At 38.6% G+C, this 25,016-nt stretch overlaps 2 protein-coding genes across 9 annotated transcripts in view; both read left to right on the top strand.

Annotated features, from left to right (window-relative positions):
• Positions 1-8,949, top strand: part of mnd1 (meiotic nuclear divisions 1) — a 35,265-nt gene extending 26,316 nt beyond the window's left edge. For all 6 annotated transcript variants that reach the window (XM_023334187.1, XM_023334188.1, XM_023334186.1 and 3 more), the window contains 4 exons: positions 642-716; positions 854-968; positions 7,196-7,240; positions 8,123-8,949. In XM_023334187.1, the coding sequence (XP_023189955.1) occupies positions 642-716; positions 854-968; positions 7,196-7,240; positions 8,123-8,229 (342 nt within the window). In that variant the 3' untranslated portion in view covers positions 8,230-8,949. The remainder of the gene's footprint in view (positions 1-641; positions 717-853; positions 969-7,195; positions 7,241-8,122) is intronic.
• A 2,016-nt stretch (positions 8,950-10,965) lies between these two features.
• Positions 10,966-25,016, top strand: part of tmem131l (transmembrane 131 like) — an 88,392-nt gene continuing 74,341 nt past the window's right edge. The window contains exons 1-2 of one of the 3 annotated variants that reach the window (XM_023334619.1): positions 10,966-11,172; positions 12,842-12,915. In XM_023334619.1, coding sequence (XP_023190387.1) covers positions 11,049-11,172; positions 12,842-12,915 — 198 coding nt within the window. In that variant the 5' untranslated portion in view covers positions 10,966-11,048. The remainder of the gene's footprint in view (positions 11,173-12,841; positions 12,916-25,016) is intronic. The other 2 variants (XM_023334618.1, XM_023334617.1) reach the window with 2 other exon arrangements.

The following is a 25,016-nucleotide window of genomic DNA, read 5'->3' on the forward strand; positions in this document are numbered from 1 at the left end:
GATTTGCTACAAATGATCAAGTGTCACTAAAGGAATGCTGTTCTTGCAATTTAGGCAAGAAATTGTTATTCTTGTTTATTTGCATATTTTCATGTATTTCTGATACCATATAAAAAAGGCTCAAGTTGTTTAATGAAAAATCTGCAGAATGGGCTTTTTTTTCTCTTTTATCCAATCACTAAAATAATCGTTAGCTGCAGCCCTAATGGTGATTAAAAATATTTTTCACATTTTCTAGTTAATGTTTGAGTTCAAACCCCTTTCATATGGTACCTGTAAAACCCACAGGCTTTAAAATGATGAATGGACAGGCATGCATTAATTTATAGGCAGACGGTTAGATTATAATATGGACAAGTGATGGGTAGTCTGGCTGATGGATGGATAACTATAAAACTTTGCATCTATTATTTAAGCTACAGTTTTAAAGCTCTTATTGCATCAATTTACTTTTTAAAATGTAGATATTGTTCATAATTAATAAAGAACTCAGAATAAATTATGAAACTGCATAAGATTTAAAATAAATTCTAGAATTATTTAGACCTTGAAAATATTGAATCAAACTTCTTAAATTTCCAGACTCTTCAAGACTTTATAGGAAGCTTGATGTTGTTTTCTTGTTTTTGTTTCTTTTACAGGCTTCTGATGCAAAGCAGCGAAAAGTTTCTGTAGAGAAAACAGTGGAAAAGTCAAAAGTGGGACGAGAAGGAACGGTAAGATCAAGTGGTATCAAAGAACCTTCACACAGCCATCCAGTTTAGTGCATGAGAATCTGTCTAACAGGCTGTGGGTGTGTGTGGGGGTGTGTGTGTGTGGGCATGGGCGTGTGTGTGTGTGTGTGTGTGTGTAGAAAGAAAGAAGCTCCCTGCTGAAGCAGCTGCAGTCTCTGAGGGAAGAGCGAACGAATCTGCAAGCCGAGCTGGAGAAGTACCGCGAGTGTGACCCAGACGTCATCAAAGCGATGAGTGAGTCTAGTCACCCACATTACCTTACAATTTGTTCAAATGATTACATGATTAATCATTGTTTTGAACATGTTAAAAGACTGATATTTTCTTCCCATTCAGAGAAAGCAAGAAGACTATTTTGAAACGTCACACATCTGATGTTTATTAGTTTACTGCCAGTTGTCTTCTAAGAGTCTGTAGAGTGAGCAGCAAATTCACACAACATGTCACCCTAAAGCATTCATACACACCCTTCTGTTTATTGAGAATATCTCTTTGTATAGCAGGGCTTCTTGCAGAAACAAGGGCTAATAAGGTGCAGGCTTGGTCATTTGTTCACTCAATGAGCAAAAAGTTTTCCCCCAGAAAACTTGCTAAGCCTGGTGGTCAGAGCACTGAGGTGGTCCACTGCTGGTCCACCGTATTTTTGTATTAAGAAGCTAAGTTGACATGAAATGTAAAACATATTACTGGGTAGTTATATGTAACAGGACAGCATCGCCAGTGAAATGGTATTTAAACCCACAGCTATACAGTAGAGTCTTAAAAACATCAAATCAGAAATACAATTAAAATGAATATCAATTATTTGCACTTCTGTTTAAGCCAAATTAAGACAGCGGCTCCATAAGGTCCCCCATGGCTTCAGGGGCCCTATAAACGCTAATATTTTAACACAGACCACAGATACATAAATATAACATTTGTTTGTTGAGATGATCAATGCTTCTAAATTTGATTTAATGGTTTCAGCATATATAAATTAAAATATTTTAAATTGTGTAACATTTAAATGTAAGATTTTAAGGAGCTGGCTAATTTACTTTCTAAAAGTTAAAATAACAATATTCATAGTTAGATTGTTTTGTTACCACGGCTACAATCTGATGCTGTGAGTTTAATCTTTGAGTTTGAGCTCTGTTTGTTCACAAATACAAATGAGTAAACTGCAAGTATAACTTATTGCTTTTTAGGTTGACCAATTAAACTACTCCCTTCTCCCAGATTTAACACAGAAGCTGTTAGAGGTGCTGATATTTTTAGCAGCAAGAGGGGCCCCTAAGTCAAATTCTGCTCAAGACCTCATACAGCCTTGGACCGGCCCTGCATGATGAGTTAAATCCGCTGCACTGCGCAACAAACGGGAGATTTAATTTAATGTTGCTAATGTGGCTATAGTAGCTCTTCCATTTCGTGCTTGTTGAGTTTTTAATAAGCTCCATAGGGCCACAGAAACTGTTTTGGTTGCTCGAGTTTATGGGCCGAGATTTTCAGATCTCCGCGCGGCCACACATTTTAACTCTGGCTGACTAAGTGGACAAAGCATTTGATACTTAGTCAAATGTATCAAATGCGTTTGATACATTTGACATATCAAATGTAACAATCACGAATCGTGTAACCAGAAAAATAATAATATAAAGAAAAATATATATATATATAAAACCAGCGTGATGCAAGGTCAGCATGAAAACGTCTCACTGGGCTGAACCTGCATGATGAGGTCCCTTTAAATGGATCAAGTATAAACCTATCTATTAGGAATAAATCTGCTCCACCAGTGAAATCCTCAGAGCAACAGAGACTCTTGCAATCCAGCTTTTAAAAAAAACAACTGCGATTTTGTTTCTTAATGACATGTGACAGCACCTGTCACATGTTGTGTGACATGTGGTGGAATAAAACTATCTGCTCTGTTTACTTACACCTCCTAATGTTGCACCAGCCCTGCAATATGTTTACACTGTGTCATTGTGTTTTCCACGCCTCCATTTCCAACTCCTCTGCATTCACACACACTGATATTCAGACACTTAAAATACAGTGTATCACAAAAGTGAGTACGCCCCTTGCATTTCTGCAGATATTTAATTATATCTTTTCCTGGGACAACACTGACAAAATGACACTTTGACACAATGAAAAGTAATCTGTGTGCAGCTTATATAACAGTGTAAATTTATTCTTCCCTCAAAATAACTCTATATACAGCCATTAATGTCTAAACCACCGGCAACAAAGTACACCCCTAAGAGACTACACCCCTAAATGTCCAAATTGAGCACTTTTCATTTTCCCTCCAAAATGTCATGTGACTAGTTAGTGTTACTAGTTCTAAGGTGTGTATAGGGAGTAACTGTGTTATATTTTGTAGTACAGCTCTCACACGCTCTCATACTGGTCACTGAAAGTTCCAACATGGCACCTCATGGCAAAGAACTCTCTGAGGATCTTAAAAGACGAATTGTTGTGGTACATGAAGATGGCCAAGGCTGCAGGAGGATTGCTAACACCCTGGAACTGAGCTGCAGCACAGTGGCCAAGATCATCCAGTGTTTTAAAAGAACAGGGTCCACTCAGAACAGATCTTGAGTCCAAAGAAGCTCAGTGCACGTGCTCAGCGTCACATCCAAATGCTGCCTTTAAAAGATAGGTGCTTATGTTCTGTCAGCATTGCTGCACAGATTAAAGAGGTGGGAAGTCAGCCTGTCAGTGCTCAAACCATACGCCGCACACTACATAAGATTGGTCTGCATGGCTGTCACCCCAGAAGGAAGCCTCTTCTCAAGCCTGTACACAAGACAGTCTGCAAACAGTTTGCTGAGGACATGTCAACAAAGGACATGGATTACTGGTACCAGGTCCTGTGGTCTGATTGGACCAAGATTAATTTGTTTGGTTCAGATGGTCTCCAGCATGTGTGGCTGCAATCAGATAAGGAGTATAAAGATAAGTGTGTGATGCCTACAATCAAGCATGGTGGTGGGAATGCCATGGTCTGGGGCTGCATGAGTTCAGCAGGTGTTGGAGAGTTACATTTCATAAACTCCAATATGTACTGTGAAATACTGATGGGTTGCAGGGCAGTGTTCCAGCATGAGAATGACCCCAAACACACCTCTAAGACAACCACTGCTTTATTGAAGAGGCTGAGGGTGAAGATGATGGACTGACAAAGCATGTCTCCAGACCTAAACTCAATAGAACCTCTTTGGGACATCCTCAAGCGGAAGATGGAAGAGCGCCATGTCTTGAATAGCCGCCAGCTCTGTGATGTCGTCATGGAGGAGTGGAAAAGCATTCCAATGGCAACCTGTGAAGCTGTGGCAAACTCTATGCCCAAGAGAGTTAAGACAGTTTCGGTAAATAATGGTGGCCACACAAAATGTTGACACTTAAGGAACTTTCACTAAGGGATGTATTCACTTTTGTTGCTGGCGGTTTAGACATTAATAGCTGTATGGACTGTATGTATATAGTGTTATTTTGAGGGAAGAACAAATTTACACTGTTATATAAGCTGCACACAGACTGCTTTTCATTATGTCCAAGTGTCATTTTGTCAGTGTTTTACCATGAAAAGATATACTTAAGTATCTGCAGAAATGTAATGGTGTTCTCACTTTTGTGATACACTGTATATGCATGTTGAAAGTATTTAGTTTTTATTGATTTAATGATTGGAGTAAAAATTTATATTTTAACATTTGACCTACTGATCACCATTTCATTAATTTTAATATTGAAGTAAAAATATTTTATTCAGTGAAATATCTTTATAGAAGTTCTCAGTAAAAATAATTACAGTAATTATGAAAGATACCAGAAGGATTTAGATTACCGCATTATAACTTACAATAACTTGGTTCTTCATAACCCTTTTAATTTTGTACTACGCTTATTTCATTAGCGTTGACCACAAAACATTTTCACAGCTCTCCCAAAGACCCACCAAAGCATAAAGGTCTCAGCTTTTCCTTTGTTACTGCAACAATTTGAAAATAAAATCATATTTTTTATACCCATTTTGATTTTCAATTGTATTTGACTTCCATCCCCCCCACCCCTGACTTTCTTTTCTTAAAAAGAAATTAGAAATGGCAAATATTTTCAAAACCTGGCTTTTATTTCAATCATTCTTTCTGTGAGTTGCCTTGATTTCAAAGTCCAAATAATGAGAAGCTCTAAAACATGGTTGTCAAACAAGATGGCCCACCATCTTGCGGGTTTCCACTCTGAACTATGGAAACCCAAGAATTGCATTGGTGGAAAATTAAGTAGATAACTTGAATAAAAAATTAATGTACTCGATAAAGTTGATTGCCAAGCCCTACAGTGTTGCAGAATTCCTATTGTAAACTGTACTATATTCAACATAAACAGTTTGAGATATGTGGTTTGTGTTCGCTCATCTGTTTTCACATGTCTTATGGGATCTGTTTTCCCTCTCCTTCTCCCTTAACACACAAACATGCACACACACACGCACACACAAAGCTTTGGGACAGATAACCATCTTCAGAAAACAGGAGGATGCAGCTGGGCGCTTAGCAGACTAAATATTGTTATGTCTCCTGCAGAGAGGGTGTGATTAAGCTTGCAGAGAAGACTTTCAGAAAAAGCTAACTGAAGGCATGACACTCAGTTCCACATATCTCAAAGTAGTTCATAATTAAAAAAAATAAAATAAAATCGCCTATGTGTGTCACTTTTCTCCCATAATTCCCAAGACACGGAGGTAAGTAGAAAATCAAACATGACTGCTATGACTGAAGCAATTAATCAGATTATTCATAATGAATCGATTATTGAAATATCAACTAGTTTAATAATAAATTAATCATTAACTGAAGACTCAAAAAATACCAATTTTGGATAGAACAAAACAGTCCCAGCAGTAATGTAAGCTGTAAAACATTTAAGTTAAACAAAAAAACCTTTGCAAATATGTTCTACCCTAAGTTCCTCAAGTTGAGGAACTTAGGGGGAACTTAGGGTACCAACTTAGGGTATCAAGTTGAGGAACCAAGTTCCTCAACTTGAGGAACTTGGTTCAAATTTGAACTAGTTTCACCTGGTTCAAATTCCTTGAAAAAAATCTATCACGCACCTTTTTCTACCATTTATTAATCGGTTAATACTTTTTTTTTTATAAAAAGGCTTAAGGAATCTGGAGAACTTGCCATTAATCAATAACTAAGATAATTGTTAGTTGTTCCTTTGCATGCAACCTTAAATTCTTTACAGATTCATGTTGCTACACCCATATATACCTACAAACCATTATAACAGATGATATTTTTGTCTTTGTGGGAAGGAGTGGTGCTTTTAGAATTTGTAAAAGCATGTAAAATTAGTGGGTGTGTGCATAAGAGCAGAATGACAAAGTTTAAGATTCATCAGAACTTATTGTTGGCTCCCACACCCATAGTTGCCAATAAACTATTGTCAGGTAAGAGTAGGGTTAGAAAAAAACAACAACTAAATTCACAAAAGGTATTTGATCCACAAATCGACCTATAAGTTTCTTGGTTCAGTCTGAACGGGTATGTAAGCAGTCCTCAGCATGTTAGACAAGACGAGACCTACACCTTGTCTACTTCTTGTGGTGTTCACAAGCTGACTTATTGTCTGCTCAGACATGGCATCCACCTCTTTTTCTTTAACACTGTAATGGCCTTTATTCAACAGTAGATGGACAAGAAGGAGGACAGGTAGATGGACAAGAGAAATCATCCTGATTGTTCTCAGGATCTTCTCTGTATTGATGTTACATCAACCAAAAAGAACTGAGTTCTCAGGATCTTCTCCTGAGAACAATGAGGAGTCAAGACTCATGAGTCTTGTGTTGGAGGTGGTGCAAAGTGTCCAGGTGTGCCTAATCAATACAGAACTGCCATTCCCTTTGTGAATGGTACACTGACAAGCACATACAACCTGAATAATGTCATTAAACCAGTCGTATTGCCTCAGAATGAACAATTCAGGCCTAATTTCATTTACATGGACAACAATCCTGCATCTTATCAAGGTGGCATCATCAGGGAATGGTAACTAGAGTCTAAGACTCCTTGAACGAAATGGCCTAAACTCTCTCCAGACCTAAATCCTATAGAAAACCTCTCCACTACAGTGTTAAAGAAAAATAGGTGGATGCCATGTCTCTGGAGACAATGAGTTAACTTGTAAACACGAAAAGAAGTCGTCAAGGTGTAATTGATAATCAAAGCCATATGATGCATATGGTGAGACAATGACTTTTTTTGTTGTGGCATACCTACCACTGTTGTTGATGTTTGTTTTAAGACATTGAGTTGAGAAAACCACCGCTGCATGCTTCTCCTTAAATGCCCTACTTGTTCTTTCATAGGCTTACCTTGCTTCTTCAAAAATCATAGCCATTTGTTACGACATAAACTTTAAACAATGCAATGCAAATGCTGATGACAAAATGTGTCTTTCAGGAAAGTCAAATGTTGTAGCAAAAGAAGCTGTCTCCAGGTGGACAGGTAAGTTCTTGATATGTTTTTTTTTGTACAACTAGATGTTATCTGTAATAACTGGTGACATTAAGATACACAAATCTCCAAATTTGCTGAAGTAAACTTGGTTCAAACCACTTCACTGAGTGAATGTGAAACATTACTTTCCTTGTGGTTTAGATTATGAAAAAAATTATGATTATGAAAAAAAGTCTTTGAGCCTTAGTTAACTGACATTCAAATAAATCAGCTCACAAAACAAACTTGTACATCTTATCTGTTGAAATGTACAGAACATATTTTATTTTCCTGCTGTACGTAACATCTGTCCTGCCGTTAGGTGCAGTTAGCTGATGAAATCTTAATTCTTTGCAGTTTGTAACTTTAACCGAATTTGTAGACCCGCCCACATAAGCATGTGACTCATTTCATCACTTCTGTTTTGTCTAGAGGACTGAAGTAGAAGGTAAAAGTGTTAGTGGGATTTAGTATTAATTGGTGGAATTTCTGCAAAACAGACTTTTTGCACTTGCAAACTTTGTAGAGGTATTTTGTTTTGCATCAGCAAATATCTCCTTTGTTGCCTCTCTGACATTGCTAAGCAACAGTGGAAAACAGAAACAGAGTACCTCATTTTCAATATATTTGTTGCCATAATTAACCAAATCTTTTCTAGATGCTGCAGGTAAGTTAATATCTAAGAGTAGTTCTCCATTCTCTCCAGCCAAAACCTCAATGATGACACAAATGGTTTTGTGTCTATGGACTTTACAGGAGTTTCTAGGAATTAAACATCTTTCTCCTGTTTCCTAAGTGACTTTGCTTTAAAATGGGGTAGCACTGCTCGGGTATACTACTTTTATATATTTTTTGTCGGTTTTATCAATATTGGATTATTTCTTCTTTCAGACAATGTTTTTGCTATCAAGTCTTGGACAAAAAAGAAGTTTTCTTTTGATGACAGCCGCATCAACAAGGCCTTTGGCATCCCTGAGGACTTTGACTACATGGACTGATTGGGATATCCTCCACAGAGGGAAAAATGTTTATTAGAGATTTTGTTTGAACCCAGTTTTCCTGGTGACTTAATTCCAAGGTTTTGCTGTGTTCCCTGGAGCAAAGATGATGCAGCAGGATTCAGTTGGCGAAATCACAAACGTCTTGAAGAGAGACGTTTGTGATTTCGCTAACCCAGATGGATTCATCAGTAGAGACGGTGCATAGGTGCAACTGGAAAAGACAGTCAAGCATTAGTAATTGAGTAGTGGCAGGGTTGGGGGGCATCTTGTGATTAAATAAGTAAGCAGACTGTAAACAGGTGTATGTAAGCACCTGTTTGAATGAAAACTGATGATGGAAAAGAATCAACACTCATTGCATCTGGATCTTCAATTGGAGCATTTACATGTCTTCTACAGATGAATTGGGATCAAGTACTAGTGTACTGTTCCTCTTAGATTTTCCATTTTAGTCACCTTTGAGCAGCCTTGATTTAATGCAGTTGGACAAATACCAGAGTAAAATGTTGAAGAAAAGTTTAAGTAATAGTTTTGTAAATATTTACTACTTCAGGTGCAATAAAGTTATTTCATTACAAAAAAAGTGAGCATGAGTTGCATAGTCTTTGTACCAGCTGAGGTTATCACTGTTTAAATTTTGGATACTTTGTTTTTTTTACACCAGATTTTCCATTTTATGTCTATGCAAAATCTGTCATTAAAGCATTTCTTCTACCAGAGCTGCACAATTCTTTTCTGTAGGTAGAAAAAAGGGAACTCTCTTGTCTTAAGGCATCTAAAATGACTGTTGCCCTGTTTCCTCTCTTTGCTTTCTGTTTAAACAAATACAAAACGGGTATTTGGTTGTTCTGTGTTTACTCATCTGACCTAGTTGGTGCAACTTGGTTGGCTGATTTAAATTTGGAATGTTTTATGTGTGGGCAGCACCGTACTACATTTGTTACAGCAGACTGGTTTTTGAGCAAAGTCTGCCTTTTTTAAAATTCTTCCCACTGTCTTCTTGGGTTCCCTCTTTGTTAGAAAAACCTCCATATTATTACTGTTTTCCTTGAATTGACTTATGGGAGTGACTGTGTTGATCCTGTGATGGGCAGGCAGTGCAAACCGGGTGTAACCCACCTGATGACAGCTGGGATAGGCTCCAGCCCCTCCTTGAGCCTAAACAGGTTCTGTGTACTTTGTTTTTGCAGTAGCAGATGCACTGTCTCTAAAATCTGGTGAGGCTCAAAGTCAGGTTTGTTTTCTGTACTGCTGTTTGCGGCAGTACTGAAGCAGCTGAAAAATGCGCTCCAGTTTTTAGAGCGCTGACACACCCACATGTGTGAAAAGTGGCGTCATGCATGTACTTGTGCAACCTGTCCCAACTATGATTCATTCACCTGACGATGCCTGGTAACACTTTGATTACAGATGGTGGAGTTCTACTCACTGACTTCTGGAGAACTATAAAATGCAGTTCCCTCAGCCTCAGTTCCCTTGAGACATCTAAGTATTTGCTCATAGACAAAAGCAAAAGTTTTCTTGTAGTGATTATTAAATTAATGCTCAGTAAGAAAGTGTTATTTTCCAAATGTCAACAATACTAACAATACACATCCCACAGTACCTTTATTGTGAAAATCTAATATAAACATTTCCAACTTGTTGTCTCAGATCCCTAATTCATTTATTAGACTTTTAGCTCATGAGCTCATAAAGCTGAAAACAAACAGTGATTCTAGTTTTTGAATGGAACTTTGCATATGATGCAAATGAAGTGCTGTTGAGTTCAGCGATCATCTAAAATGCTTATATCAAAACTATTAGTTTTACATATATTGAGTCTTACCCAGTGAGGTTTTCCTTACTAACCACACATGGAAACAAATTAAATCATGAATATTGTGTGATTGCACGCTTTTGTTTAATATTTAGTGAAAGAAATAATTAAAATTCCCTTGGAAAGATTTTGGGGATGTAAGAATGTGTCATTGGTATAAAGCATTTCTGCAATACAGTATATCTACCAAACTGAAGTATTATTTTTAAAGAAGTTCATAATTCATGCTGTCTCCAGTGAGTCTAAAGTGCACCAGTCTTTGAAAGGACAGGAAAGTATCAGTTTTGTCACCTTGGAAATCTCCAGACAGAAATAACGGGAATAAGGTGAAAACTTTATCAGATATGTAATAATTGAAACTTGGTTATTTCTACTATCATTTACCTTAATTCACAAAACTAATGTTAATTCATATGTGCAAAATAGAAGTGTGAATTACAGTAGTTATGGTGTTTCTGTCCTCTTAACCCCAAGTGGATGGAGGAAAATGGACACCCATGGTTCTGTTGGAGGTGTCCTCCTTTTCTCCTCTGTTGAGAAAATATTTCTCTCCACTATCACCCTTTGCTTGCTCAGGATGAAAAGCTGAAGAGTCATTGCCGTCTGCTTTTTACATTTTTTCTGGACAGTTTTCTTCCATGAGATTATGTCTGGCTGCAGTATCATGAAATAACTTTTATATAGACTTAGTGCTGTGCAAATTGAACTGAACCGAAGGTTGGGTGGTGAACGTAATGACAGGGGATTAAACTATGAAAAAAGAAATAACCATGTTATTAACATTCCATCGCTTCAGAGTACTTTATAACGTTGCTTGATACCTTTTAGTCACACTTGTTTGTTTTATTCTGCTACAGACGTGCATGAACAGCAGTGATGGGAGCTACACCCATTACACACCGTGTTTTCAGCGGGCTACGAGGAAGCTGCTGCTGCAGCTCTGACACAGAAAGAGCAACGCAGCGAAACACACGCAGGCTGCTAGCTCAGAGGCGGCATGGCGGGGCTACAGGACTTCCAACAAGACAGCCACTGTCACAGGAAATCGTGGATTAATATATTATTAGGAATACTTCAGATACTTCTACCATACGTTCAACACGGAGAGGCTCAGCTGCAAGGTTTGTTCTCACCTTTGTTTTAAGCGTTTTCGGGCTGAATCAATAACAACCGTTTCTAGGAGAAAAAAAATGAAGTTAGCTACCTGACTGCGTTAGGCTCGAAAATGGTAGAGACGATTAACTATTCTACTACCAATGTAATCTGTTCGTACTATAAAATCTGGATGGGGTTTTTAGAGCAATTCTGCACCTCTTAATGTTTTGTTTTTTCATTAGCAATAAAGTGTTGTGTTTTTTTTCTAAGTTCGTTAGCCTCTGAGCTAACCTGCTGCTAAACAAGCAGCTAGCAAACAGTCTTTGTCAACTTCCCGAGCAGAACTCGTTTCCTGGCTCATGTGATTGCTTGTCATTCACTACAAGTTCAGATATCTTCTTATTAATAATTCAGTTTGTTTATATAGCGCTAGTTTAAAATAGAAATATGCAATACAAATGGACATATTTACAATTCGTTTTTATTTAATCTCAATCAGAAACAAGTCCTACCACAAACTAATAAGTTCTAGCCTATTTAGCAGACCAGTAGAGCACACTGTGCCAATTATTAAAAAAGTGTTCACCTAAAAACACCAGCTGACTGCATCGAATTTAAATTATGGGAAAGGTAAAGTCATTACGCCAAGTTATTTTATAGCAGTCTGTGCAAATGATCTATGGATGGATTGTAGCGACAACAGTGAGTGAGTGACAATATTTGATCAGTATGTCTTCCTCCAACGTGCAGAGAGATTTCAGGACAACATGAGGTATCCTATTTGTACATTTTATTAATGTACATTTTAAACCAGGTTCTAAAGGTAAAAGAGATCTTTAGGACCAAAAACTGGGAGCTATTCTGGAAAAGAGTCAAACTGACAGATCAGGCTCTGATTCTACTTTTTAGAAGTCAATAACAAGGTTTCCTACTTATTGTCCTTTTCAATTTGCCACTCTTTTCTCAGACTCAGTGTTTATGTTTTTGGGGGGGGTTTCTCATTTGAGTCTCTGGATATTTTAGTAAATTATTCCTGTCTTGAAAACAGTTGTGTCTTATTAGAATGTTTTCAAAATTGATTAAATAAGAGAAGACCTAGGTTTACTTCCAATTCGGCTCAATTGTTAAGGGCTCTCTAATATCCACATTCTTGAACACTGGAGTACATTTTTGGATTTTTCTTATCCTTTATTATCATAAAGTATATTAGTAAATTTAGATTGCACACAAAAATGCAAATTGTACTACTTCACTCATAGGGTCATAGGGTTTTCAGTGGAGGAACCCTATGACAGGTGAAACATGCACATCAGAGATGCTCCTAGTACTATGAACTGGACTGAATTTCCAGTTTGGACCATAGCAGTGTGTTGTATGTATATATGTGTCTCTATATAGATATAAACACAAATACAAATTTAACATTGTATTTGTTAAATTTAACAAATACAATGTTAAATTTACATTCTGATAGCAAGGTGGGGGGATGTAAAACTACAATTTCTTTTATTTTGATTAATTTTTGCTTATTGTTTTATAAATCTAAAAAAATTAAGAATTTCGAGAGTTTAGCCTGCAGCATAATATAAGTTGTAGCTCCTAACCTAAATCTGCTGCTTATATCTGATTCTGTATCTGTTTTTCACATAGCTTAATGATCAGATGTTAATTTGATTTCATCTCATTCCCACAAAGCTCTGAGTCAGATGTCCACGAGCGTGGTTGAGGTCTGGCAGCCAGAGGAGACGGACCCATTTGTGCCGCTTCAGGTATTTACACTTTCCTTCTTGAGTATGTTTGTATGAGGAGGAACTATAAGTGTGTAAATCGTACCCCATAATCACCATACTCCAGCTTTCAAATGCCGATGAATGAGTGAGTGTGGCTGTGAAAGCAGTAACATTTTGCTGAGGATTTAGGGCATTTTTAACATGCAAATTCTCTTTTTGCATGTTTTTGTCCTGTCATTTGGGTATCTCCTGGTGCTAGCATCAGTCCGTGAGATAAAAAAAAAAAAAACTCCTGTTGTTTTTTGGCAATTAACAAATGTTTTGCTGGTGTCTGCAAAACAACCTTTTGCAAAAAAACCTGTAAACTGTTACATCACAATTCTGTTATCTAGAAACCCCAAGCCGTGCCCCGCCCCTCACATGGCAACTCAGTGGAGCTCCACCCATTTCATTACAAGAAGATGTTAAGTTGCTGCTGCAGTGACTGCTGGGAAAGAAAAATGTTTTGCTGTCGGCTGCAAAACAGAGCATGCGTTCATGCATTTTCTCCGAGTCGCATAGAACAGAGCTGCATGGCATAATTTTATTTTTGCTTGCAATGTCCCTGTGTTGTTGCCCAACACAACTGTAATTTATACAGATCAGTTTAGTTAGGAATCCAAAGACTGGGAAATTCTTCTACTCTTCAACATAAATCTGCAGATGATGGCGATGAGATAAGATAATAATACTTTATTGAGTCCCGAAGGGGGAAATTTAAAGGAACATAATGATGTCTTGTTGTTTGGCATGAACATCAATTGCCAGCTAGCACAAGCTAACGCTGAACAATGGCCTCTGCTAGTAGCGTGTCTCACGTTGCTCACAACTGTTGCACATTTACTGTTGCAGTAATTGTGACCGTTAACTGGGATTGTAACTGAAAGTGATAGTCTACATCGAGAAGATGCAGGGTTTGTGACAGCATGTTAGACTCTTGTACATTATTTATTCAATATAAATGTGCGTTGGTTCTGCAGCATTTAATTCTCCGGTGGTTTTGGCATGATGGTTATTCAGGAGGCTCCACGACTTCTGCTTCTGAGTAAAGTCTATAAAATAAATTAACCTAAGAGTGATGTAAGTAATTGCAGGGTTTCCACCAGAAAACTTGCTAAGCCCGGTGATCAGGGCAACGGGGCGGTCCACCGTGTTTTTGCATTAAAAGATGTTCAGTTGACTTTTGGCAGAGCTGGAATTGTACGACCAGTTTGCTTGGTGTGGGTTAAATGTCTGGAATAGTCTGCGTAAATAAGATGTAAATTGTGAGTTGTGACAGGGGTGGACATGTGTGTATGTTGATATAAAACAGTTTTTGAAAATAAAAAGTAAAAAAAAAAAAAGATGTTAAGTCAACAGAAAATGTTAAAATTATCCTGGGTAATTATGTTATGCGAAGACATTGCCAGTGAAATGCTCTTTAAACCCACAACTATGAAGTCTTAAAAACAACAAATCAAAAAAAAAAAAAGTAAATTATTTGCACTTCTATTTTATTCAAATTAAGTCAGCAGCCTCTTTAGGCTCCCCAGGCTTTCCGGTCCCCTTAAATGCTAATATTTGATCACAGACCAAAGATATATAAATGTAACATTTGTTTATTGAGAATATCAATGCTGCTAAATTTTATTTAATGGTTTCAAAATACATAAATCAAAAGAAAATCTGCTAAATCGTTTAACATTTAAATTTAAAATTTTAAAGAGCTGGCAAGTTACTTTGTAAAAGTTCAAAGAACAATCTTAATTAAACTGTTGTTACCACAGCAACAATCTGATGCTGTGAGTTTGAGCTCTGTTTGTTCACAAATACATCTCAGTAAACTACAATTATCACTGATTGCTTTTAAGGTTGGCCAGTTAAACTAGGCCTCCTGTTCTAGAATTGACTAAATCCATGTTGAAATGCTGTTAGTTGTGCTGATGTTCTTTCCAGCAAGAGGGGACCCCTACATCAAATTCTGCTCAAGGCTTCATACAACCTTGGCCCGATCATGAGTTAAATCCGCTTCACTCGACATCTCTGCTGGGCAAACGGGAGATTTAATTTATATGTCTTTAGTAGCGCTTCTGTTTCGTGTCTGTTGAGTTTTTAATAACAAACAGAAACTGGTATGGTTGCCTGAGCTTTAAGGAAAAAGTTTTTCAGATCTCCCCTCGACAGGGCACATTCACTCTGACTGACATAGTGGACAAATAGGCCTGTCACGATAGCAAATTTTGCTGAGCGATTAATTGTCTCAAAAATTATTGCGATAAACGATAATATTGTTTGAAGATCTTTTTACACTGATTTAATGGAAATGATGTAATAATGCATGCGATTTCCTGCCAAAGATAGATACACTTTATTTTCAAAAAACACTAAACACTGGAACTGATAAACAAAATAAACAAAACAACCAAAAACAAAAATAAAATGGATTTTCAGTCTCCATTAGCAAAAAACTCACTTGGAAAAAAAAACCTAAACAACATAAAGCCAAAGTGGAAATAAATACTGCATTCAACCAAAAGAGTGCAGATTATGAAGTCTGTATATTATGTTGCCCTTCAGTAATAATTAGATTTAAATAGAGAAGATGGGCACATCGACTACCTGATGCAATAATTCACACTACACGATTTTTTGCTCCTATTTTTCCCCTTACAACAATCTTAGAACGTTGGTCTTTCTAAGATTGTGTGGTTTGTTACGGTAGATCGTCATGGCCGCTCTGATCCAAATCAGGGGTTTTTCCCCACTGGGATCTTAACGCAGCCTGTTGAATGTGACAGGTAGCCAATCAGAAAGCGCGGATTCTCCTCCGTGTTTTCTGAGGGGAAATTACGTCAGGGAATCTCAAACAGCTGACATGGCGCAACCCGAAGTCCAGCGGACATTGGAGATGATATGTGGAAACAACATTAATGTTTATTCAACATGCAAAGAATATAGAAATGACAAGGGGAGGAGTTGGAGCGAAATTGCTACCACAGTTGATAAACCCGGTAACTTTTCAGCTGTTCTTCGTTAAGTGACGTAAATAGGTTCTAATGATTTTCATTCAGTCAGGACTTTACTCTGACACTAGCCACATGCATTGCAGGTAGATTGTAGTAAAGCATTGATTAATGCCTGGTTTTAAAATTAGTTAACTGGACTTGTAGCCATTATTTTGTGCCCATTGTTGGACACCACACGGCAGGAACGAACCCGATCGAACCGTTATACCAAGGATTTCTGTCGGGTAATGCGTGATCTGTCAGGTTTTGAAAATGAGCCGACAATCGGCTCCTCCTCGTGCAAGGAGGAGTCAGTGGAGAGCACCGGAGTTGAGCCCTTTTTCATTCAGTCTCATTAGCTGAAAGAGAAAAAGGTCGGAAGAGACGATAGTGCCGATAATTAAAATGACGTCGATAGCTTTAATTTATCGTACGATTAATCGAGTTATCGTTTATAACAGGCTCTGACATCTAAAGAAATCACAGGGAAGGACCACTCTCTGCAGTTGATTATTTAATTGTTCACTGAATAGTTTATTTAATGTAAGATAACAGTGTATTGTAAGTTGGTTTAAAGTCTTCTTTGCCGTTTTAGTTTTCTGCACATCCAGTTTGTTTTGTCCGTTTCTCATAAAAGATTTTTTTTTGTCTCTGATTCTTGCAGCGTTTTTCTTGTCATTTTTGCTGTAGACATTCGTGATGATTATGTAATTATGGAGCACAGAGAATACACATAGTGGCAGTTTAGTGTTTACAGATAACCTGTCATGAGGCCATCACCTGACGTTTGGTGCTACATGAGTGCTGAGGACAGCATTTTCTGTAGGACTCTAAATCAAGAGAAAGTGCTGAAAATTGCAAGAAGGAAAAAACATTGTTTAAAAAACATTTGTGTGGTACATTTTAGTAGATTAACAAAAGGATGTATGCTTTGTTTAAAAAAATGCAGATGATGCAGTTTATATGTTCTGTGTATGTATTCATAAAGTTTCTAAATACTCCCTCAGTATACTGCAATAATGACCATATTCATATCAATTTAAGCAACTGAATATGTTCTGTCACTCAAACCATTGAAGTTTGTGAAATTGTTGATATTGTTGGGTGTCATATTTAACAATGAATAGAGTGGGATTTCCGGTTTGAGCAGAGCCATGTGAGGACACGTTGATCTGAGCTCCGACTGGACCCTCAATTTTGGCACAAATTAACTCAATTTCAGCGCTGGTCTTGCATCAGACTAAGAACATTACTTCTTAAGGGAGCAAAAAGGTAGGCATACACCAGCAAAATTCCCAAACATCGTAATCCCCAAATCGAACCCCAAGAAGCCAATGCTAGCGGCCATGACGAAGTGCTAACTGCTATTGGTGGACTGCGCGGTGAACTGATGGCCACGCTAACAACTACGGCTAAGGTTCACACAGATAAACTTCAAGAATTACAATGTGCACTGGGAAAGATAGAATCCAAAATTGATGACACCATGGGCCGCGTTGCGGAACTTGAGACTGCTACTGCGACCCACTCGGATTCGATCCATGCTATGGAGGTAGACATATCGGCCATGAAACAAGAGCTAGCAACCCTGAAAATTCGCTGCGAGGACCTGGAGGCCAGGTCCCGTCGATGCAATCTGCGTATCGTGGGTGTAAAAGAGGGGCGTGAAGAGGGGAAGCTTATGTCTGGCTTTGTGGCTGAACTTCTGAAGGAGACATTACAGCTTGCTTCGACTCCACTCCTGGACCGGGCACACCGCACTCTGCGCGGTAAACCAGTCAGCGGAGACGCGCCTCCGCGAGCCATCGTGATCAAATGCCACTACTTCAACGAGAGGGAGGCTATTTTGAGGAAAGCAACAGGGAGTAAACAACTTACCACCAAGGACGGCGACAAGATCTTGGTTCTCCCTGATTATACTATGGCTGTCAGTAAACAACGTGCAGCTTTTAACGAGGTCAGGTCTCTCCTGCGGGGTCTTGAGCGTGTCCGGTATGGCCTTCTTTTTCCGGCTACGCTCAGGATCACCACCCTGGAGGGTGAAGAGCATCGCTTCAAAGACCCTTTAAAAGCAAAAGAGTTCATATCCACAAAGCTCTCTTCGGGGAAATGAGTACCGCCCGGGTCGGACGAGCATGACCGCTGCACAGTTGAGGGGTTTTGTTCTTTCTTTCAATCAATGGGGGTCCAGTCGGGTCCAGGCTGTCATGGTAAGCGGATACACTTACGGGTGTAGAAACTGTAAATACCGGGACCCGGTGGGAAGCTCACACGGAGCTCCCTTCCCCCCCTTCCTGTTCTTGAGATTTAATGTTTTATTTTGGATCTGCGGGAGAGGGGTCATGAATACGTCAGTTTTTGTGTTCCAAGAGTTATGGAGTTTGAGGTTTGTGACTGTGTTCTTTGGTTTGTTTAATTCCACACATCCTTTATTATATTCTGTGTATTTACTCTGTTTTATATGGTTGACTGCTTTTGTTGCGTGGGACACTGAGCTGAGATTTGACAAACAAACAAGATGGCTTTACAACTCTATCAATTCAAAGAGTTATGAGTGTTTGCAATAGGTTTGAACCAGGAGTGGCATGGGTTAGCTGGAATGTGAGGGGTCTCAATAATATAATTAAAAGAAACAAAGTATTTATACACCTTGATAAGTTGAAGACCAAAATAGCATATTTGCAAGAAACGCATCTGTTAAACAAAGAACATAACAGGCTTAAGAGAGGAGGTTTCACCCAGATATATCATTCTAACTTTAATGCTAGAGGCCGGGGGGTAGCTATCCTTATACACAGGGATGTCTCTTTTGAGGAAACTTCCGTCATCAGAGATAGGGATGGTCGCTTCATTATTGTACAAGGTAATCTATTCAATATTCCTGTTGTTCTTGCTAATATTTATGCTCCAAATTGGGATGATATGCAATTCTTCAAAAACTTGTTTTCGCTCCTCCCATGCTTGGACTCGCACAATATAATCATAGGCGGGGATTTTAATTGTGTTCTGGACTCTTCTATTGATCGATCAAATCTGATACAGAGGACTGGCCAATTGAGCAACAAAGCAGCTCATTGCATCAACTTATTCATGCGGACGTACGGCGTTGCTGATCCTTGGAGAGTCAAAAATCCAACCTTGAAAAAGTTCTCATTTTTCTCCCCCCCACACAAGTCCTATTCAAGAATCGACTACTTCTTATTGGACCAGAAACTCATGCATATGGTGGCTTCAGTTGATTATGAAGCCATAGTCATTTCAGACCACAGTCCTGTTATAATGAAAATGCATTTTACTGGCCACATAACACCTCGAAAAATCTGGAGGTTTAATGCCAGACTATTTGACAGAACAAAAATTTGTGGATTACATTAACACTCACATAGATATATTTTTTGAGATTAACAGCTCTCCGGACATTAGCTATGGAACACTGTGGGAAACATTTAAGGCATACATTAGAGGGCAAATTATCTCTTACAGCGCAAACGACAAAAAAAATAAGCTCCAACGCATGTCTGAAATTAGTGACAGGCTTAAAATTATCGACCAGTGTCAGGCATCCGCAGTGTCAGACATCTGCTGGGAAGAGAGAGCGCTCCATCAAGCAGAATTTGATCTCCTTATGAATGAAAAAGCAATAGAGATGCAACTAAACCTGAATCAACAACACTTTGAGCACGGTGAAAGAGCAGGTAGGATGTTAAGTCATCAGCTAAAACAAAAGTCTGCAGCAAGATCCATTTCAGCTCTCAAAGAGGAGGGAGGGGAGATAACTACGGACCAAAAGAAGATTAATATGCAGTTTGTGTCATTTTATAAAGAATTATATTCTTCGGTCAGTCCAGATCCAAACATGATTCATAACTTTTTCAAGCATTTGAGGTTGCCTACGTTGCAAGAGTCAGACAGGGCTACTATTGAAGGGGACATACAACTGGTAGAAATTGACCAGGCAATTCAGAAAATGAGAACGGGAAAATCTCCAGGCCCTGATGGCTTCCCGATCGAGTTTTACAGATGCTTCTCTGCCAAGCTTTTGCCCCACCTATGTAACGTCTATACAGAAGCATTTAGAAAGAAGGCTCTCCCACCTACAATGACACAGGCTAATATATCCGTACTGCTCAAAAAAGATAAAGATCCACTCATATGCGAATCTTACCGTCCTATAAGCCTACTCTGTTGTGACTACAAAATACTCACTAGGACTCTGGCGGACAGATTGGAGAAAGTGCTAGATAAGATTATTCACCAGGACCAAACTGGGTTCATGAAGGGCAGACAACTTTATAGTAATCTACGCCGTTTGTTCAATATAATGTATTTACCAGGCGGAGATATTGTGCCAGAGGTCATCATGTCATTAGATGCTCACAAAGCTTTTGATAGAATTGAGCATAACTACTTGGTGAAGGCTCTTGAACATTTTGGGTTTGGGCCGTGTTTTCGTTCGTGGATAGAACTTGTTTATAGATCTCCACTGGCTGCAGTTCGGACAAATAATATGGTGTCAGACTATTTTCCTCTTTCTCGCGGGACGAGACAGGGATGCCCCTTATCCCCCCTGCTATTTAACGTAGCCATAGAACCTCTAGCTGTTGCACTCAGGAATGATCCAGGGGTGATGGGAATTAGTAGAGCAGGACAAATCCACACTGTTTCATTGTATGCCGATGACCTCCTTCTCTTTCTGGCTGACCCATGCAAATCCATGCCTAACGTTATAAAGTGCATTGAGGAATTTGGGAAGATATTGGGATACTTGATTAATAGAACAAAATGCCTTGTTTTTCCTGTCGGTGATAGAGCGAGCAAGATGCCCCAAAACTCTCTTCCGTTTACAGTGAGTTCTGACAAATTCACGTATTTAGGAGTGAATATAACCAGAAATTATAAAGATCTATTCAAACATAACTTTATTACTGCCTTCAATCAGTTTAAACGGGATATGGAACACTGGTCATCTCTCCCTCTGTCTCTGGCAGGAAGGATAAATTCAGTTAAAATGGTTATAATGCCTAAAGTGTTATTCCTTTTTCAGGCAATTCCAATATTTATTCCTAAATCATTTTTTAAAAAGCTAGATAAGATAACCTCAATGTACATTTGGAATAAAAAGATTCCTCGTATCAGAAAATAGTTTTTGGAGAGGCGACGGGAGGAGGGAGGACTGGCCATGCCGAATTATATGCACTTTTATTGGGCTGCTAATGTCTCTAAACTTTGTTTCTGGTTTAAGCCAGCAGAAAATGAGGCGGTGCCCATTTGGTCACTGATGGAACAAAACTCTTGTAAATCTGGTTCGTTGGCCTCAGTTGTTTGCTCGCCACTGCCACTTGATAAACGACTAATTACAATTAACCCAGTTACCTTAGGGGTAATTAAGATCTGGGAACAGCTTAGGATCCATTTCAAACGAAAACAAGGTCTCCTAGCAGCGCCTATATCAATGAATGCCTTGTTCCCACCTTCTCTAATTGACTCTGCTTTCCATGCCTGGGCAAATAAAGGGATAAGCACTGTGGGAGACCTGTTCAAAGATGGGCATTTTATGTCCTTTCAACAGCTGCAGAATTCATTTAGCCTATCTTCTTCGAACTTTTTTAGGTATCTGCAGTTGCGAAGTTTTGTTAAAAAACACTTCTCACAGACGCTCCAAACTCCAGACTCCAATTGGATTGATGGGTGCCTGGAGGTGGACCCCAAGAAGAGAGGGGCCACATCGAAGGTATACGCATTAATTCATACAGCGGCTGCACCCTCATTAGACAAAATTAAAGAACAGTGGCAGCTGGAGTTGAGATTGAGAATAACTGAGGTGGAGTGGCAGCAGGCAACAAGGCTTATTCATGATTCATCAATATGTATCAGACATGGTTTAATACAATTTAAGGTGGTTCATAGACTTCATTTGTCAAATAGTAAACTCGCAAAGTTGTTTCCAGGATTGAATGAAGCGTGCCCAAGATGTAAAAGCGAGAAAGGCACTCTTGGTCATATGTTTTGGGAATGCCAAAAACTGCAGACCTTCTGGAGAACTATCTTTAAGACCCTGTCGAAATCTTGGAATATTAATATTCCGCCGAATCCTCTTTCTGCAATATTTGGGGTTGTTCCTCGGACATGTTGTGTGTCCACCCGACAAGCTTCAGCTGTAGCCTTTTCCACATTGGTTGCTCGTCGACTCATACTTCTATCATGGAAAAAAGAGGCACCCCCCTCCTATAAACAATGGATTAAGGACTTGCTTTCAAATCTCAAAGTTGAACAGCAGAGATATGCTGGGCAGGGCTCTGTGGACAAATTTTACAAAGTATGGCGACCATTCTTGTGTCACATTGAGGGACGTCCAGCCAATCAGTCAACCCAGCATGAAACTAACTAAGTCAACCTTCCCTTTTTTTTTTTTTGTTAACGGATGTGTGGATGTGAATGTTTGGGTTGTTAATCTACTTTGTTGAAAACCAATAAAAATATTCAATTATAACAATGAATAGAGTGACCAGCTCTATCAATTAACACAATTTGTATTAAACGGAGTATGGCATTGGTGTTTTCTACACCGGTGCTGCTGTGTGTTCTGTATTACATAGGTTATAAGCAGGACTCCGTAGAAACCTAGTGCATGAGGAGCTAACTCACTCATTTTATTCAGGTGTGTTGTACCTGTTGGGGAATGGAGTTTGACAACATTGGTCTAATTTGAAATAAAAACAGTCTTTAGTTTTCTCTTAGTTAAGCTTTAATTCTACAAGTTTAAACACATCTTAACAATTGCTTGTGCAAGTTTCATCTGCCGCCCTGTTCTCAAATTGGCTGTTTTTCTGTGCTGTCTTGGAGGGGGAAAAAAATCTGCTGCTTCCATTAAAGTGCATATGTCATGCTTTTAAAATTCTTCCTTTTCATATATAAATCATTAACATATGGTCTACATGAAGTAGAACAGCAATGCTTTGGTCTGAATTACTCATTATTACACAGACCCTTGATCGGAGGCTTGTTTTAGAGCAACTTATTTTGCTGCTGTCTTTTTAAATGTGAGAGACATTTCACACCCCATCAGTCTGACCCAAAGCAGGAAAATGAAGATGGCAAACTTTCAGAAGGATATAAGGGATCTTGTGGGTAATTACACTCTAGAACCAAACATCTGGACTTGTCTACTTGCAACTTTGACAGAACCGAACTGATAGATCAGGTGTTTAAATTAGCTAATCAACCACCACTCTGTTAGCTTGGCTAATAGCAGCGGTGGCTAATGTACAACAGTGATCATTTATTAATAATTGCAAAATACACATCAAGCCTAAAAACCCAAAACTGTAACAAACTGAATGTTCTGCTCTATGTGGGGGCAATGTTTGAGTGTTTTTGGTGCTGAATCCTGATACATACAGAAGGATAGTTGCTATGGCAACGAGTCTACGTTTAGTGTAAGGAGAGCGAGAGAAAAAAAAAATGAGTAGTTTTGAGTTCTATGAAACTCAAAATTACTTTTTCCCATTTCATTGCACTAAATGAATCATACCTACGTCTCCAGGTTTCACTTTAACGGACTAGTTCTGCCGCAGCAGCGCGGCTATGAACAGCATGTAAAAGAATAGTCTCATTAGGGGGGAAATACATTTGTGATACAACCTTTTGTGGCAATAGTTTTATAACATGTTTAGCAAATTACCTCATTTTGTTCGACATCCTCCTTAGAAAATCCAAACCACTGCCAAATTATTGGTCCAGCGCTGTTTCTCTTCGGAACTAGACTAGTTCATCTGATTCCTCTTCAGTTACCGTCTCATTCACGGCTCGCCTCAAACTTTCGCTATCACCATGTTGTTTGTTTTCTCTGCGCACCGTGATTGGCAGAAACTTTTCAGGTTGGGATGGGGGAAGAACTAGTGATGCATTCATAGGGTGTCGGATAAACCATACCGGAAGTGAATTTGATGGTGAAAGCTTATTATTTGAACAACAATTTGTACTCGATAGTTGCGATATAGCCATTTTAACTATCGTAAATAGAAAATATCACGATACATCGCCCAGCCCTAAATGCACGTACGTGCATGTACGGCGCTGACATCATATCCTTCCTTGCTTCCGCTTTGATTTACATGATTTTGATGACAGCTAGAAAAGACAGTCGTATTTCAGAAGCAAATAAAGCAATACCATGAACATTGTTGTCTTCCAAACATAATGGGCTTTTAAGTTTTCATGGATTTCCAAATGATCCTGAATTATGAAGACGGTGGCTTGTAAATATTTGTCACAACAAGTTAAAGCTAATGCCGCACTGCAAAGTTTGCAGCCTTCACTTCACTCTGGATCAGCTTATTTAGCCTAAAACTACCGGGGGTAGACAGATGGTAAAGGAGTTGTGTTATTTCCATGGAATCACTTCTGTATTCAGCCTGAAAGAGAAAGTTTATAAGTGTATGGGAACGAGTGATCAGACCAGAGCCAGACAGTGGAGCAACTGATCCGCCTGTAGACGCTGCTGTAAACACCATCCTATTTGAGCTCTTCACAAGAAGCTTGCAAAAGTAATAAAACAAAAAAACACGGAGACCTTAAGGAACACAATCATATTTTTCTAAAAGCAACAATTTTGAATCTGAACAGTCAGTTGAACTAGAACTGATAATTACCAGTGCTGCTCTACTTTTAAGCTATGGGGCTTGTTGTGCTTCCTCATGCTTCAGAAGCAAAAAGCCCGAGCCATACTTGGTCTCTGTTTGACACTTACGACAATAAACATACATAATATACTTGAAAATAAACACAAAATATGGTAAAAAAAAAAACAACAAACAAACAAAAAAACATTGTTCATTAGAATGAATGAAAATGTTTAGATGGCACATTTTTATAATGGAAATGTCAGAAAATATTGTCTACTAGCATAAGATAAAGTTAATGTTAGCCACAAAGTTTATAGAAAGTAAAGTTTACCTTCTTATCTGTGAATGTACATCTTAATACCTTTCTCCAGCTTTCTTGTAGGGGTTTTGGATCGATGTACATCATTAACTGTTATCTTGGGCAACCCCTGCAAGCACCTAGTGTAAAATGCCATTTTCAATAGTCCAGAAACGACCAAGCTGCTTATCCCCG

The sequence above is a fragment of the Xiphophorus maculatus genome, chromosome 5 (assembly GCF_002775205.1).
Source record: "Xiphophorus maculatus strain JP 163 A chromosome 5, X_maculatus-5.0-male, whole genome shotgun sequence".
NCBI lineage: Eukaryota > Metazoa > Chordata > Actinopteri > Cyprinodontiformes > Poeciliidae > Xiphophorus > Xiphophorus maculatus.